Below are 17811 nucleotides of genomic sequence, written 5' to 3'. Positions count from 1 at the left end.
ATCATAGTATGGTTAGGGGTGGAAAGGACCTTAAGATCACCTAGTTCCAACCCTCCTGCCATGGGCAGGGACACCTCACACTAACCCATGTCACACAAGGCTCTGTCCAACCTGGCCTTGAACACTGCCAGGGATGGAGCATTCACAACTTCCTTGGGCAACCCATTCCAGTGCCTCACCACCCTTACAGTAAAGAACTTCTTCCTTATATGCAGTCTAAACTTCCCCTGTTTAAGTTTTGACCCATTACCCCTTGTAATATGTGCATTAGAGGAAAAACACACGAACTTAAAAACTGACAAACTAAAACAGAACAAAATTTTAGCAAGACAAGTACTTGTTTGCAAGAACAATTAGTAGAAAAGAGATGCTACATTAAAGAGAAAGGACAATTATGGACATATTCCAGTGCAACTAGTGAAGGTCTCTCCTCCTTCAGCCTGAGTTATAACATAATCAGATGCTTTTAGCTCATTATCTACACAGCTTTCCTTTGGTCTCTTAATAGAAACTCTCTTCTGACATACCTCAGCTATTCAGAATTTGTGCACCCCAGTTCTCATGCTCAGACTGCTCTGATTTATGAGTTTCTGCTTTATTTCTAGCTGCCTTCTAGATTCAGTCTGCAAATTTTTCTCCCATTGGAAACCCAGACAATAAAACAACTGAGCAGTCTTCACTAGGCACCAGGAACTGCAAAAACCATACCTTCTCCCACCCTTCAGACATTCAGATAACAATCAGACCGTTAAACTGGAGGTCACAACTAAAACACTTTGGGCTCTAAGGTACTGATGTCATCAGTAATGCATCAGTCCAGGTTTTGCAAAAGCACTATAATATTTAGCTGCTCAGGCAAGGTGTCATTGTGTTATAAAATGTGTTTCAGGTGAGCTGTTGAATTGCACTTCTAGGACATGCTACAACTTGCACTCAAGCCTAGAGATCTTCAGAAGGCAGCTTAACTGGCTTCTTTCCATATCTGCTGCACCAAGATATTCTTACATGGCACAGGGATTGTATGTGATGGAGGAAGCTGTATATACAAGACTGAGTTTAAACGTTTCGACCTAAAAATGCATACTATTACTAAAAGTTAAAATGAGAGAAAAAAGGGAAAAAAAAATAAAATTAGATGTTTGACGTATTTTTAGGATTGCAGATTTTATACTTAAGGAACATTTCTTCATTCTATATCTTTGCTAAAGAGCTCAGTGAGTGAATATTTATGTTTAGTTTGTTTGAGACAGAACATGGCAAATGAAATTTATGTATTTCATTTCATTATATTTCCTGAGAGTAAACTCAGGTGTGTCATTTAGGCTTTTCAGGGTGGTTAGTATTTGATCTTTCTCACTGTAGTAGACTCATATGAGTACTATTATTTTTGAAAAAGCTTTGCTTAAAAAATAGATGTGGATTTCTTTTTGTCTTAGAGTTTCTTTGTCCACCCTCAAGAGAATAGGTTCTCAATTTTAACTTGGCTTTGGAAAAGGAAGATTGTGTGTAGGCATTGATATATCCATGTTCCTATTATCAGTATCCTGTTACAACACTTTTCCTTGTCAGCTCATATATTTATGTTGGAGGCTTAAACCATCTGGTTATCACTGCAATAATCATTCTAATGCATACTCTATTGTTCCAATTTTCTGGAGAGGAACAAAGCAGTCTTAATGGTATTGCAATAGAAGGAGCATCTGTCAATGCATCCAGGCATAGGTCTCTTCTTATTCACCATGGGGATTTCCCATTTGAAGAGATTAATTGAAAATTTCCTTTTAAGTTGATCTGCTAGCATGTTTTGTAGACTAATAAGCATAGAATTGCTCGAGCAACATGGGGAAGTATGCACCATTTCTGGCAGCATTAGTATACCAGTACTGCAATAGTGGAGGAGTTAAAAATACCTGGTAAGACTATCTTTAGTAAAAACCTGGTTTTTATTTCTTTTCACAGAGTGAATGCACTTGAGACTGAAGCTTTTATTCTTTATGATATTGTTTTTAGACTTCCCTTGCCCTGCCTGTAGTATAGCGGCAATAACTCCTGTATGAAGAGGCACTTAGTGTCCATCTTGCCTTCAGCTCCCCTTATCCTTGAGAATTTCTGTTAACCTTAAATACAGCAAAGCACAATGTTAGGGTACACTGAATGTGTCACAGATTGGGTACATCTTAAAGTGTACTGAGTGACTGACAAATTATCAAACTTTTATAATGAGAAAAAATAAAGTGCCATCAAACAGAACAAAGATGATGCTTCAGTGCTCTTGAATGGATAGAGACAATAATCTTGAACACTGCTAGGCTTCTTTGTTGTTTATCTTTTTTATTCTTAATGGTTCTAAGGATTAATATTACTGAGTCTGCTTACTGGACAGGAATTCTCTTGTGTTTATATGTGGAAATGGACAAGGTAAAAATAAACTGGGGAGGTTTTGGTGGTTAGAAAGCCTTCATCAGCCCATTGTCACGGGAGAAAAAAGGTTAACAGTTTCTTCTCAGTCCCTTTTTCAAATGAACTCAAGTTGTTGTTTTTTAAACTTCCTGTTGCACAGAATGCAAATTAATATGTCAAGGTACTTGAGAGGCTTGCAAAACAAAAAATGCAGGTGTTTGCACTCAGTCATAGGAAAAAAAAGACTATTTACAACGAAAGAGCTGATAATGTGTAGTAGTTTTTAAGCCTTTTTTTTTCCAGAGCTTCAACTTCTGAAAATCTTTAGAAATTCTTGGACTATCCAAAGCTTTGCTTTTGAAATGAGATGCATTTTTCACATGCCTGTGCTGACAAGTCATTACTACCATGCATCAACTGTTGAGTGCATTTTACTCTTTCCTTGGGTAACACTGGTGAGATATTAGAGGAAAGATGCTCTTGTTAACAATTTTTTTTTTTTTTTTTTGAGAACACACACAATTCAGTTTTCCAGTAATGTCAACTCAGAGCAAGAATGACAATGGAGTAACTGTTGTAGGAAAAGCCTCAGAGAACTAAATTATCTGGAGAGCCCGTATCCCTGGGATGTCAAACTCTTAGCCTGCTGATTAATTGCTCTGGTCTCTATACCAAATTATGGTTGTACAGGAGCTCTAGCTTTGATTTAGGAACAGATATGCTTCCAGTGATGTGAATGTAAATAAGACCTTTAAAAATATTTTGAAACAGATCTTTAAGAGTCTATTAATGATATTTTTGATAATTGTAAACTATCCCATTCATTTGATTGGATGTAGATTTGGAAAACAGAGACAATGTTTTCCAACATTAAATACCATTAAATATAATAAGCTTAAAAAACACTGCTTTAACAACTTTTGGAAAATACTTATCACCAATCTGTTTCCTGGCATTCTAAACCATGAATTATCTTTCTCACAATGCCAATACAAAATAAGAACTGAAGTTTAAGTTATGAGAATTAAGTGCTAAATGCTTATGAATAGAGTCATAAGTAGAATAATCCTATATGCAATCATATATTTGAAATTTTCTAGACATTCCGATCTTATTCATCTTTATCAGTTTAATTACCATACTTAATTTATTTCTAATAAACAAAGATTAATTTAAAGAACCAGCTTCAGGAAGATTTGGATCTGAATGAGAAATTTGAGATTTTCACCTCTATTTTATAACTAATATAGGCATATATAAATGTTTATCTGTTATAAATTCTCAGAATTATATGAGCAAATTAAGGTCTGCAACTGCAGTTTGATTTTTTAAAACGAAAATGTACTATTGCTAATATGTAATTTAGCCTCCTCTATAACACTAACTGTGGTTTTGTGTAGAGTTTTCTTCTACTTATCAAATAATTTTAAGTTAAATTAAAGCATATCTCTTAAGGGAGAAAAAAAAAATTGCTCTATTAAAAGCTTTTAACTAACAAACAGAGAACTTGTCATTGTCTGTTATCTTTTTATTTTTTCACTGGTTAAATACTCAATCATTTTATTTTAATTTGAACTTCACCAACTTCAGTTTTCCAGCATGTAGCATTGGGGTTTTTTCTACTAAATGAGAGCTTTCTGCTATCAGTGTTTGTCTTCCTGCAGGTAATTGCAGACCATGATCAAACATTTCTTAAGTTTGTCCCTTATAAATTATATTAATTGATCTCCATTTGGTCACTCAATGTAAGTGTGTTATCAGCTATTTCATTTAGGAGTCTTTAGTGGCTAATTTAAGCATATAGAACAAAATTAGTTTTCACTGAGTGAAAATGAAATTATTGCCTACTTAGAGATAAGTCCAAACACATAGTGAGAACTTGTAATGGATTTTAATGGAAAAGTAATAAGTGGTATTTTAAATAAATACATAAAAACTAGCTATTGCCCTCATAAAGTGAAGGATGAGGGATTCTCATCCTGAAATGAAAAGCAAACTAAATATTGTGAACTGATAAAAAATTTGAGTGACAAGAAAGCCCTTCAAGCATAAGTTGTTTCTGAACAGAGATGTAGGAAGATCATCTGAATACCCTACGACCTTTTAAGACATAGTGGAAGAAATCAAGTCCTTTTCAAATATCTCCATCTGGTAAAGTGGGAGAAAAGAATAAATAAAAGAGTGCTTGCCCTTTATCTTGTCATACATTAATGGAATTACTTGATTTGACAGGATTCAAAATTTTATATTCATTTATTTTCAGAAAGGAACTAAACAAGCAATAGTTATTGCTATATAAAGAGTAATATGAGAGTTAGCTACTTCACAGAGAAGTCCTGTTGTGACATGGGTTATGGTTTCAAAGATTAAAGAATAATTTTTTTCCCTTCTGGAATTACTTCTTTGAGAGCATAAAAATTCTTATCATTTAGAGTTTGAAAGTTTACATGAATAACACAGATGTTATTTCTTAATATGAATATTTTCTGCAATTTTTATTGTTCTTCTGCCTCAATGCTGCAACCTATATACTATGTTATCTTTATTACTAAGCAAAGTTCATTGATCTAGAAGAGAAACCGTATTTCAGCTCTACTAAAAAACTGTTTTTTCTTGATGTTTGCAAGTACATTTTTTTTTCAAAATACATTTAAGAGATACACCTTTATAAAATAAGTGATTAATCTTGGTCATAGAACTATATGTTTTAAAATACAAATAGAAATGTGAAATCTGTTTTTTTTTTTTCTCAGGGTATATAGAAAGGAGGGTAATTGGTGCAGCTGTTTTCCTCTGTTGTATAAATCTTTCTCAATTCAGAGATTATTGATCCAAAAGATGCTAGGAGCTTCTTTGGGTCCATTGCAGCCTAATGTGTTGATGCAGTTACCACACAGGCCTAAAAGTCTGCCTGTTAATAACCTTTAAGAAACACTGCTTGGAGGAAGTTACTGAACCTTCCTAAGAAGTTCCTCTCAGTTAAATATCTCTATTATACCCACATGCATCTATACAACAGAGTGTTTGGAATGTTATGATTGAGATAAAGTAGGAAGGAAAGGATGAGAGCTAAAAACCATCCCTTTTCTTACAGGGTTGGGGGTTTTGTTCATTTTTGTTTCTTTTTGGTTTAGTTTTTATGGTTATAAAGTCTTAGAAATATGTTATTCAAAGAGAAAACATACTATGGAAGTACACCCTGAAACAAGTCAAGTCACAGACTTAGTGTAATATCATTCATTACCTATGCTTGAAGAGATTCATTCATGTCAGGATTCACGATGGTGGGGTTTTTGTTGTGATTTTTTTTGTGTTTTTTTTTCTCAAAAACCAAAAGACTTCCACTTTTCAACTCCATTTTTTTTCTAAACTGAAATTGGAAGCAATGCTTCTGTTTACAAAAGGATCTCAAAATGCAATAGTTATTGCAATTTTTGATCATGATGAACAGTAAGGAAACGTATTTCCAAGCATGGACTGCAAAGAGGGGTTAGTACTTGTTTTCTTTTGCTAACATATAGTGATTCAAGGCTTGTTTTTACTTTTAACCAAAGCCTACAACAAAGTGGTATAGCAATGTTTTTTCACTTAGTTTGAGGCATTTGTAATTTAGCTTCTGGCATAACAAAGTCCTAGGTATGGAGGTTGCCAACACAATTGAATACTCCATCTCTTATTTTCTTTTTGTTAATAGATCAGTTATTCTGACCCTTTAATAAAACCCAGACTTATGTGAATTTAATTTAGCTCTGTCAGGTCCTCTAAGGTAATGATAATAAGAAATTGTTTTAGTAGGATGTGATTTTCAGTATTAATTAACTCAGATTGTTCCCGTACTTGTGCAACTTTCATTCATCTGCATATTTTAATTTTATGCCCGAGGAGCTAATATAGTAATACTCCTATTTTCAAATAAAATTATGCTTGTGCATTTATTTCTGGCAGAGCAGGATGGCCAAAAGAAATAGGGAGGGTTCATTTCAAAGTTTTGTGTCTTCCTTCATGATTAGAGACTGTACTGAAGGGGCTGCTTTTTATCCAGAGCCCTGCAGAAACTGATCTGAAATGAAAACATGAAGCTTGGAAATGGATCCTGTAAAATGGGTCATACAACTTTTACGCTGTGCAATAGAAGAATTAGCCCTCAGTAGTGACAGGAATACTGCACAGAAAGGAAGGACAGCATCAACCCACTGAACTCGTCTAAAAAAAAAAAAAAAAGAAAATCCATTAAAAGGCAAACCTCTGTAGTGAAAATAGAAAAGCTTTTTCTCTTTTTCTTCCAAATTGGGGCTACTAAACTAAGCTCAACTTTGCAGCAAAAATGAAATGGTTTAATCCCACAACATGAAAGGAGAATGTCAGCAATTAAGTCAGACTAGAAAGCTTTGTTAGTGAAGGAATGCTTGGCTGGAACTTGCCCTCAGAGGCTTTACAAGAGAAGCAGTCATTTATTTAGACAATCTCTTGACAAAACACAAAAGAAATAAACTGATAATGGATTGGCACTTCAGGGGAACCAAAGGCTTTTATTAAAATTGCTCTGGACCACCCTCCTCCTCCTAAATATCAAACACTCAAGAGATGTAACCTTCCAGTAACCTTGCTGGGATGCATGGCAGTGTGATTCACCAGGACACCCTCATTCTTCTCTTTTCAGGCTCCTGCTCACATGGCTATTTGCAATGTCAGAATGGCAAGTGTTACAGACCAGAACAAAGCTGTGATTTTGAAGACAACTGTGGGGATAATACAGATGAGAGTGAATGTGGAACTTCCTGCACCTTTGAGAACGGCAGATGTGGCTGGCAAAACTCCCTGGCAGACAGTTTTAACTGGGTACTAGGTGTCGGCTCATCTCAAAATCTTAGACCTCCCAGGGACCATACGTTTGGAAATAGAACTGGTATGTTGTCAATTCACAAACAAGATATAATTGTCATCATGGAGCTCCTCATACCGCCCTTCACAGGCAGCAGGGGGATTCTAACATGTCTAATCACAGTGTCATTTTTAATGAAATAGATGTGTAACAATATCAAAATATCAATTACTGCTGTAAAATTATTTTAAGTTAGGAAAATCTGATTCTCAGTTGTTTCTCCTTTAAGTGTTGCTGTATGACTCAAGCAACATAATTTGTTACTTGTCAGAAGAGAGGTATTTGGTCCAGCTGCAGCTTGAAAAGATGAGTTAGCTCAGCTGTGAGATTTACTGGGTTCTGCTCCTCCAGAGTTTGAACTTGTTACCAGGAAGCTTTAAGTTACTCGTAGTGACTATTCATAGTCTAATTCTAGGTAATTTTAAGTAAATAAATTTAAATAAATACACCTTCTTTGCTAGTGGTAGTACAGCTTCTGCTTTATTTTGGCCAAACCACCCAGTTAACTGTCCTTTTTCTTTCTGCAAGCTCCATGTGTTCATGTCTTTGAAAGTCCCATAGCTCAGAATTGATCTTAAATTGAAATATTCCACAGGAGAGTTGCACAAAGGTGTGTGATTTGTATTTAGTAGTTGTTGAATGTTTACACAAACTACTGAAGGACAAAACCAAATAAAAACAAAGTTTACTTGAAGATATGTAGAAACTCAGAGGCTAGTGAAAGCTTGCCAAGGTGGCTGAGGGTGGAACAGGCAAGAATAATCACAAAGATTAAGTGTTCCTATATTTTTAAATTTTGAGACAGTCCAGTCAGGTTGCATTGCACTTATCCCAAAGTAAAATGCAGTAGAAGAGAGCTGCTTTCCAATGTGTCCCTCTCTTTCATTTGGCTTTTAAAATAGCCAGTTCTGTTAGAACACAAATTTACCTATCTTTGTGGCATATATGTTGAATCCCTTAGTAGTTGTTATAACATACAACTTACAATTGTATTTTGTATGTTATATCCCACATATGAATAAGTTTACTGCTGATCTAATTCTCAAATGTAGAAATCTACCCTATAATCTGAAAGTTAAGTGTTATTGTTGTGGTGAGTAATCACATAGGTCAGATTCTCCATTTCTTCCTGGAGAGCTGTTTTATAGTCTTGAAATTGTGTTCTCAAATATTTGGAATTAATTTCACTTTTTTATAATTTTCATGTGGTCAGTTTTTTAACAGGGAAGGTAGTATGTGGCTATACTCTTAGAACTGATAGCAGTTAATAATTTTGTTCATCATGAGAAAACCAAAACAAAATTCAGCTTAGTTATTAAAATTTTGTCATATATGGTAAAGAATACTGCAGTATTCAGTGACTGGTCCTTTTACAATGACAAATTTCAGCACTTACTTGCAAAGCCACAGCTTTTGATCTTAGATGAAACACTCAACTCTAACTCCCCTATTAGCACCTCTGTTTTCAACATTAAAATGTTGAAAATTTTCTTATGAATAGAATTGCATCATTCTGTTTTGAATTAAGCTGTTTGTTGTTTTAATCTCCGAGCCAAGCTTGACTAGCTGTGACCAGTTCACTGTCCCACAGTGGTAGTCACAGTCTTCAGGTAAAGGGGCTTTCCAGAGGGTCCTTGTCTGCCGCCTTAATCAGTCAAGTTTCTTTTCAAAGAAGACTGTGAAAGTTTTTTGGGTTAGGTTGCTTTGGTCTGGATTGGCTTGGTTTCCAACAAAAGTCATTTGCCTAATATAAAATGGGCATTAACAGACATTGACATGCCCAGCACTTAATCCAGTCTAACCATGTCTTCCTAGCAGACATTGATGCAATATTATGGCTTGATATCTCATAGTGTTTATGTCCGTGGCTTGTTTAACACAAACAAATAGCAGATGTAGAAAATAGAAGTTCATTTGCATTTTCTAATTTTTACTTTTTTAAAAATTATTATGATTATGTCACTACACTTGTTAAATATATGCTTGACCTCAGGGAAAAAGCAAATTTCTCATCCCAGAATATTATGGCAGGCATCTACAGTTGTAACAGCCAGATAAGTGAACTTTGCCTCTAATGAAGTAATTTTTTTTGTCTAATACCTTAGACAATGTGCAATTATAATTTAAGTGTGTTATTTATGCTACATTTACATTTATGTGAACTACACACTTGTTTTTTTGTGCAAAGGAAAAAATGAGTTTAAAAACTTGCATATTTTATTATGCTTCTGATTAAAAATAAAAAACTCAAGGATCATAACACTGCTTGAAAATATTAACTATAGGCATCTATTATTGCAGTTTCCTCCAACTGCATAATTTAAATGTAAGTTAATATTCATACATTTAAAAGTACAGATCACCAAAGGCAATATGAATCATTAGGGACACCTAATGATTTATAGATACATGAATGCTTTTTGCCTGTGTCACAAGTTTTTGTGTAGTGTGACTCACTGTTTTGAAGGTTATCTTTCAGAGGTTTTATCCTGAAATTTACCACAGTGTGGCTATTGTATGATGCACTGTCAAAGTAGCAACTAATGATGTTGGGAAAGGACTTGTAATCAAGGCTAGAAATATAGAAGTGTTCTCATCCTTCTCTGCAGGCTCGTCCAAATCTTTAGCTGCTCCCAGTTTATTCCTTATAAGTACACAAGGGATGTGATCTGGTTATTTTTACCCTAAATCAAGGTTCACAAGTATAGGACCTATATTTGAAGTATGCTTCATATGTCTCTGCGTTTACTTTGCTGAGTTTTGGAACCTAATCTGAAAGTCTAAAATGATTTTTCAGTAATACATCATTTAATTTCAGGACATTTCCTGTATCTTGAGGCCACTGCAGTAGGCCTGAAAAATGAAAAAGCCCATGTGAAGAGTTCCAGATGGAAAGAATCAAGTGGGACTTGTGTGATGAGCTTCTGGTACTTCAAGTCACCAAAAGCCATGGGACGCATTCAGGTTCTGATTAAGGTAATAAAAAAACCTTTTTCTTTGAATATCTGATATCTGTAAAGGTGTATGTGCTCCAGCAGAGTGCTTTGGCTCTCTGTCATTCTCTTATTCAGGTTTTAGTCTGAAAGAGCTCCCATGTGCCTCCTAGTTTTATTATTCCAGTGTCTTAAAAATACTTTTACTATTTCTTTTCCAAATAGGATCCTCTGAAAAGCCACAGAAAACATTTTTAAAGTCTCTTTCCATTTTCCCTCTTCACATATAGTACTTTATCTTTGATATTCTCCAAGTGAGAGCTATTTTCATGTTTTGCTGTTACTCCTATTGGTAGAAATCAGTAACACAACCCTATTGTTCTGATGGGATGACATCCACCAAAAAAATTAATTACCAACATGCATACAGTGAGAATAAAATGAAGAAGTATTATTTCATTGAATTATTTCTATTTTTAGATAGACAGGTGCAGAATATAGAATCAATTTTCTTTAAAAGTGAGATTTTCTTCACTAAATATGAAATGACAAAAAAATTTAAACCTCCTTACTGTTTAGCTATCTACTTGTATTGAGTTACAAATAAAACTGATAAGTTCTTTGAAAATTGGCTGTTCCATTTGTTTGTTAAAATGAAAAAGGATTAAATGATTGTAAAAGCATGTTTTAAATGATAATATGATTCTAAGTAAAATGTAGAGATTAATGATTTTTTATGAAAAGCATATATTACTTATACAGCTGTTTTTCCTGGAAGAGCTCAAATCCATAAAGGATGCAAGTAGATTAACAGAAAAAAAAAAAAAGAAAAAAAGAAAAATTTTGAAAATAACTTTTCTTATGCAATCTCTGAAAAATTCAAAACAAAAATTACTTACAATTAATGAGGTGCAAAATTAAAAATTTATTTTGACTCAGACAACTTCTGTTCTCCTTGCCTTACTCAAAGGTGTATCTTATAACACTCAGAGGTTTTATTTAGGAGCATTTTAGCTTTACTTAATTTTAATTGCAAAATTAATTTTAACTTGCATACAAACTGATGGAAAATAAATAGCAGCTGCATTAGATATGTGTGAGTAGTTTGCACTTAAATTATCACTGTTGATTGCATACAGTAATTATCACATTAAGTATGCTGCAACATGGACAGTTGCATTAAAACCAGAAAAATAATTATCTCTCGTTTTCTTACATACAGTGAAATTAAGAGTACACATTCAAATACTTCTGTGAAACAGGAGGCAAAAAGTAAAATAAAAGAAAATTAAACAAAAAAAAAAACCACCTCAAATTAGTTTCAAAGAGACATTTATTCCCTGTTGGGATATTGTCTCTGAAAAGTTCAAGTCCAGTAGTTCTTAATTATTAATTATCCTTGACTATTTTTGCTACCCTTAGGATGGACAAAGGGGTTAATTTTTTTATTATTTTTTACATAATTACCCTGAGCAGAGTTTTACTAGATAGTTATCCCTGTTGATAAGAGCCTGTAAAGATTCTTTTTTTCTGTGCTATCATGTTTCTAACATTTGAAACATAATGTGCAAGTATATAATTTTCATGGACTGTTCTGGATCACAGAGACATTTCCTTTCTCTAGGTTTTGGGAATATTCTTTATGTTTTTTCTTTCTTTCATACTTATTACAGTGAAACATTGTCATCTTCTTATTTTCTTTTAATTTTACCATCCTAATAAGTATCACAGTATCACAGTATGCTAGAGATTGGAAGGGACCTCAAAAGGTCATCTAGTCCAATCCCCCTGCCAGAGCAGGAACACCTAGATAACGTTACACAGGAATGTGTCCAGGCTGGTTTTGAATGTCTCCAGGGAAGGAGACTCCACAACCTCCCTGGGCAGCCTGTTCCAGTGTTCCGTCACCCTCACTGAGAAGAAGTTTCTTCTCAAGTTTAAGTGGAACCTCTTGTGTTCCAGTTTGTACCCATTACCCCTTGTCCTATCATTGTTTGCCACTGAGTAGAGCCTGGCTCCATCCTCATGACATTACCCCTTTATATATTTATATACACTAATAAGGTCACCCCTCAGTCTCCTCTTCTCCAAACTATAGAGACCCAGCTCCCTCAGTCTTTCCTCATAAGGGAGATGCTCCACTCCCTTAATCATCTTGGTTGCCCTGCGCTGGACTCTCTCCAGCAGGTCCCTGTCCTTCTTGAACCGAGGAGCCCAGAACTGGACACAATATTCCAGATGGGGTCTCACCAGGGCAGAGTAGAGGGGAAGGAGGACCTCTCTCGACCTACTAACCACCCGCCTTCTAATACACCCCCGGATGCCATTGGCCTTCTTGGCCACAAGGGCACAGTGTTGGCTCATGGTCTTCCTGTCATCCACTAGGACCCCCAGGTCCCTCTCCCCCCACTGCTCTCTAACAGGTCGTTCCCCAACCTATACTGGAACCTGGGGTTGTTCCTGCCCGGATGCAGGACTCTACACTTTCCCTTGTTATATTTCACCAAGTTATTCCCTGCCCAACTCTCCAGCCTGTCCAGGTCTCGCTGGATGGCAGCACAGCCTTCTGGCGTGCCAGCCACTCCTCCCAGCTTAGTGTCATCAGCAAACTTGCTGATAGTACACTCAATTCCCTCATCTAAATCATTGATGAATATATTAAATAATACTGGTCCCAGCACTGACCCTTGAGGCACTCCACTAGTTACAGGCCTCCAACTAGACTCAGCCCCATAGACTACAACTCTCTGGCTTCTCTCCTTCAGCCAGTTCACAGTCCACCTCACTACCTGATCATCCAGACCACACTTCCTCAATTTAGCTGTGAGGATGCTGTGGGAGACTGTGTCAAATGCTTTGCTGAAGTCAAGGTAGACCACATCCACCGCTCTGCCATCATCCATCCGCCGTGTTATTTCCTCATAAAAGGCTAAGAGATTGGTCAAGCATGATTTCCCCTTGGTGAAGCCATGTTGGCTGCCCCTCATAACCCTCTTATCCTTGATATGCCTTAAGATGGCACCAAGGATAAGGTGTTCCATCACTTTCCCAGGGATGGAGGTGAGGCTGACCAGTCTATAGTTACCCGGGTCCTCCTTCTTGCCCTTTTTGAAGACTGGAGTGACATTTGCCTTCCTCCAGTCCTCAGGCACCTCTCCCGTTTCCCAAGACTTGGTAAAGATGATGGCGAGTGGTCTAGCAATGACTTCCGCCAGTTCCCTCAGCACCCGCGGGTGCATCCCATCTGGACCCATGGATTTATGGATGTCCAGATTACTCAACTGGTCTCTAACCCATTCCTCATTGACTAAGGCAAACGGCTCCGTTGACCTGACTTCATCTAAGGTCTCAGGGGTACAGGCTCTTCAGGACTGCCTGCAGCAGAGCAGAGACAAAGAAGGCATTCAGTAACTCTGCCATCTCTGTATCTTCTGTCACCAGGGCACCCATCCCGTTCACCAGTGGGCCTACATTGCCTCTGGTGTTAGTTTTATCTGCCATGTGTTTGAAAAAGCTCTTTTTGCTGTCCTTGACCCTTCTCGCCAGGTTTAATTCTAAGGAGGCCTTAGTCATCCTAGCTGCCTTCCTACATCCTCTAGCAGCAGCCTTATATTCCTCCCAAGTGGCCAGCCCCTCCTTCCATGACCTGTAAACTCTCCTCTTCCACTTGAGCATACCCAGCAATTCCCTATTTAGCCACACAGGTCTCCTGGCCCTCTTCCTTGACTTCCTACGTGTCGGGATGCTCTGATCTTGAGCTCGGAAAAAGCTATTTGGATAAAACTAGTTAAAACTCTGCTACTGCAGTGAGATATTGAGATATTTCTAATCTTCTCTATGGCAATTTTAACAGAATACAATCCACTGTAGGAGATATTCTGAAGCTAAAGTGCTGCATAGTTAGTATTTGTGTTTCAGTGATGATGGTGGGCTTCCTCCCCGGCACTCAATACTGGTTTATTTTATGAGTGAGAAGAAAAGGTGTTATTTTTAAACATGCTTCTAAAGTTGCAAGCAAGAATTCTTGGGTGAAAGGAATGATACATTTATTGCTTCCTACTGCTGTTTACTTTCTGACATAAAGAAGAAGCAAATCTTAGGTATCAGTGGGAAAGGCGCAACGATCACAGGATTAAAAACATTTGTTGAAGATAAATTTTGTGTAATCTGTGTTAATTACCTTGCACGTAGACATTGTCATTAAAAAGATAATTTAGGATTTAATACAGTGGGGGCTCTTTCAAGGTTCTGAAACAAGCCTCTAAAAATAAACATGTAGATGTATAAAAAAGATGAAATCTGCCATTAGTAACTGTTTCTGCTGACTGTGACAAGGCCAATACACACATGATCTCATTAGGAAGTTCCAGTGGCCCTTACTCAGGCATTTAATTAATACCATCCAGTTACAAATGAGAAAAGACATAATGATATTCATGAGGAGAAGTCCTGGCTAGCTCACGGCAAGCAAAGCAGGGCCCTGTTGATACTGCTGCAGCGAGAGACTAATCTGACCAGGGCGACAGCAGCTGTAGCCAGCAGTCAGCATCCTCCACCTGCTCAGGGCTGATGTACCACAGGCACTGTTACCTGGTTGCTGCAGCTTCTCAGCAAAAGCTGGAAGCTGTCACAGTTCCCTGATATTGTTAATGTTGTTTTTAGCTAGTCTAAGGTAGACTACTACTGTAGAAATGTGTATCTTAGTAGGTGCCACAGCTCAGGTACAGATGGCTTATGGTGGTTTTTGTAATTCCCTGGTTATTTTTAGAGGGGCAGCCTACTGACCCCAGCTATTAACGGGAAAACCTGCGTCAGAGATGCTGTGGATGCCAACTGGTATCTTCTGGACATTTGTATTTCTGGGGTTGAGTAATTGAAAATGAAATTTTTACAAATCAATATCATTGACCCTACTTCTATGGGAAGTCACTCGAGAATAATGTCTGAGACAGCAACTTGCTCTCTACTTCACAGCTTAAAATAGACTGTGTATTTCTACATTGATTCTTCCCACTGGCTGCATGAAAAACAATCAACTCCTCACATTAATGCAGAAGTTACAGATTTCATTCAGTTCAGGTAGACTCAAAGCAGATCGTCTGACCTGCATACAGCTAGAGGAAGAAACTAAATTTTCAAAGATTTCCTTGAATGTTTTACTTGAGAGTGTGAAGTACCGAAGCATGCAAAGCATACTCCAATCAGTGTAGAAAACATACAGATTTTTCACTTGCCCTCTTATAATAATTTCTTTTAGAGAAATCCTTTAAATCTAATGCAGAATTGTAATGTTTCTGGTATCTGTCTAGAGGTGAGGTATATATATAACCACACCTAGCTATATGTTCAGCAGCTTACAATTATTTTTTTTTTTTTGCCTTTGTATCTTAGTTTTTGGGGTTTTTTTGTTTTTTTTTGTTTGGTTTTTATTTCAGATAGTTTTCCTTTATTAAATCCAGCAAAATGCACTTCAAGAATTTGGTTCCACATAGCACCACAGGGGTAATGGCCTTTATTTAGTGGGTATGAATGGCTCCCAAAAAGGACACAGTTTTAATCTCTTTACTCCCATTGTTGACCTGTAAATTGTTATTAAAAGTTGTATTCGACTCAGTGAAATGTCTGATCTGAGTAATGATTGAGAGTAAGGGGTTATTACTTCAGTCCCAGCTGCTTTAAAGGAAATTAGTGGTGATATTATGAGCTACAGTTTAACTTGTCAAAAAAAAAGAAAGGAAGATTAACTTTTGTGGCAGCTTTAGTTCCCAGAGAAAGATATTTCTTTATTTATCTGCTGAACTGAATACAGAATCTGAAACAACACTTTCTGCCTCCTTAGGCATTGTTCAAACAGAGTTGTTGCAGGTCTGATTTTGACCCCATGACATAAGCATATCTCCAAGTAAATTGAGACTGAGACAACGATCAAACAGAAATAAGTCAGTTTTCAGTGGAAGCATTATTTCTCAAAAAAAATGTTTACATGGAAGGGACAAAACTGTGGATAAGGGCAGACACCATTCAGTGCACTCATTTTCTCAGATGAGTATATTAGGAAGTTAGCTCAATTTTCTTAACTGTAAATTATCAGAAGCATGTAAGTCATGATATTCTTGTACTGCAACCAGATTAAGCATTCCTTAGAAAGAATTGGTGAGCTGGAATAATACATTTGGATGTGTTTTGAAAGAAGAAAAGGAAGTATTTTTAAAAAGGGTTAAAGAATCTCCCTTGTATTTTGGAATCTTGCTCTTGAAAACAAGAGGTTTGTCATAGGATTTGTAATTTAAAATCATCACATTTCTAGAAACATGTATAAGAGAAATTGTTTGCATGGAAATTATTAAGCATTTCTTTGTTTAAATTCTTCTAAAACTTGACCTTTTTCTCCCTTAGGAGACAAGGACAGAGTAATGAAGGAATAGCGTGACTAAGGGCATGTCTCTGTCAGGCAGGGCAGTGCCTGGTCAGAAAACTGATCAAGCTGACAGGTTTAAACAGCACAATGCATATCGAGTTGTCAGAGCAACACAATAATATCCTGTAACATCACACCTGGAATCACAAGCTCTGCTCTAAGGGCTAATACAATACCACTATCCCATTTTCTGTCCCAGCCTGGCATCATGTTGTGCAATGTGACATAGATGAAAAATGCACTTTCGGTCTCCTCCACACTGCACAGTTCTTCAGTGTTGTTTCACTGAACTCATTTACCTAATCAGAGATCTCTGGAAGTGATTTACTTTATTGAGTTGTCAGCTCATAATCTCACAGGGTGATGGTAGTTACATTGTTGCCTTTTAGCATATGAGACTGAAGAATCTCTGGGATCTTTGCAGGTCCGACTTCTTTTGCTCTTCTAACTCTTTTCAGGGCAGACACTCAAGAGGGAAAGTTGTGATTTAACTCTCAGGGAAGAGTTCTTTTAAGGATCATAGACCTGCTGTTTAATGATTTTTCCTGAAACAACAGAGATCAAAATCATGTCTTTTTTACACGGCAGCTGAAGACAAAAGGACTTTGTCTAAGTGATAGAATTATAGCCTTGAGCTTTGAGCATTTTTATTAGTTTTTCATATCTCTTCTTCTAAATAGGTAAACTTCAAATTTAAATTCTAAGATTAGAATTAATTTTAATTGATGTATTTTTTCTTAAAAGAAAAATAAATAATGAAACATGCAGCCTGGTGCCTGTTGATGTCTTTAGACAGTGTATAGCATTGATCAGACCTGAAATCCCAATTTTCCTGATCAACAGTTCCACTTGAAAAAAAAACACTGAACATTTTTAGGAGTTCTATTTAAGTTCAGAAAAGGTGAAAGATCTTTCTTATTTCATTTTCCTTTCCCTTCTTTTTTTACAGACCAAGGACTCTTGGTTTTCCTTGCAGAAAAGTATCTCCCTTTTGTCAAACACAGACTGAACAGATGTTATACTAGCAAAACTGCAGCAAGTAGTGATGTAGCACTAGTGCTCAGTGTGGAACATTACTTTGTTTCTCGTTTTATAGTTCTTTAATGTAACTTTTATTTTTAATTCACAGCTCTTTTTCAGTGTGTAGGAGATGTTCTAGTTTCTGGTAGTCTTTGATC

General features: G+C 36.5%; 1 protein-coding gene across 1 annotated transcript in view; it reads left to right on the top strand.

Annotated features, from left to right (window-relative positions):
* Positions 1-17811, top strand: part of MALRD1 (MAM and LDL receptor class A domain containing 1) — a 245916-nt gene that overhangs the window by 117091 nt on the left and 111014 nt on the right. The window contains exons 27-28 of the mRNA XM_062633694.1: positions 7061-7306; positions 10101-10258. Of these exons, the coding sequence (XP_062489678.1) occupies positions 7061-7306; positions 10101-10258 (404 nt within the window). The remainder of the gene's footprint in view (positions 1-7060; positions 7307-10100; positions 10259-17811) is intronic.

This window comes from Pezoporus occidentalis, unplaced genomic scaffold (assembly GCF_034315485.1).
Source record: "Pezoporus occidentalis ecotype Australia unplaced genomic scaffold, CSIRO_AGI_Poc_V1 ctg40, whole genome shotgun sequence".
NCBI lineage: Eukaryota > Metazoa > Chordata > Aves > Psittaciformes > Psittacidae > Pezoporus > Pezoporus occidentalis.
This window is presented reverse-complemented; position numbering and strand designations above follow the sequence as displayed.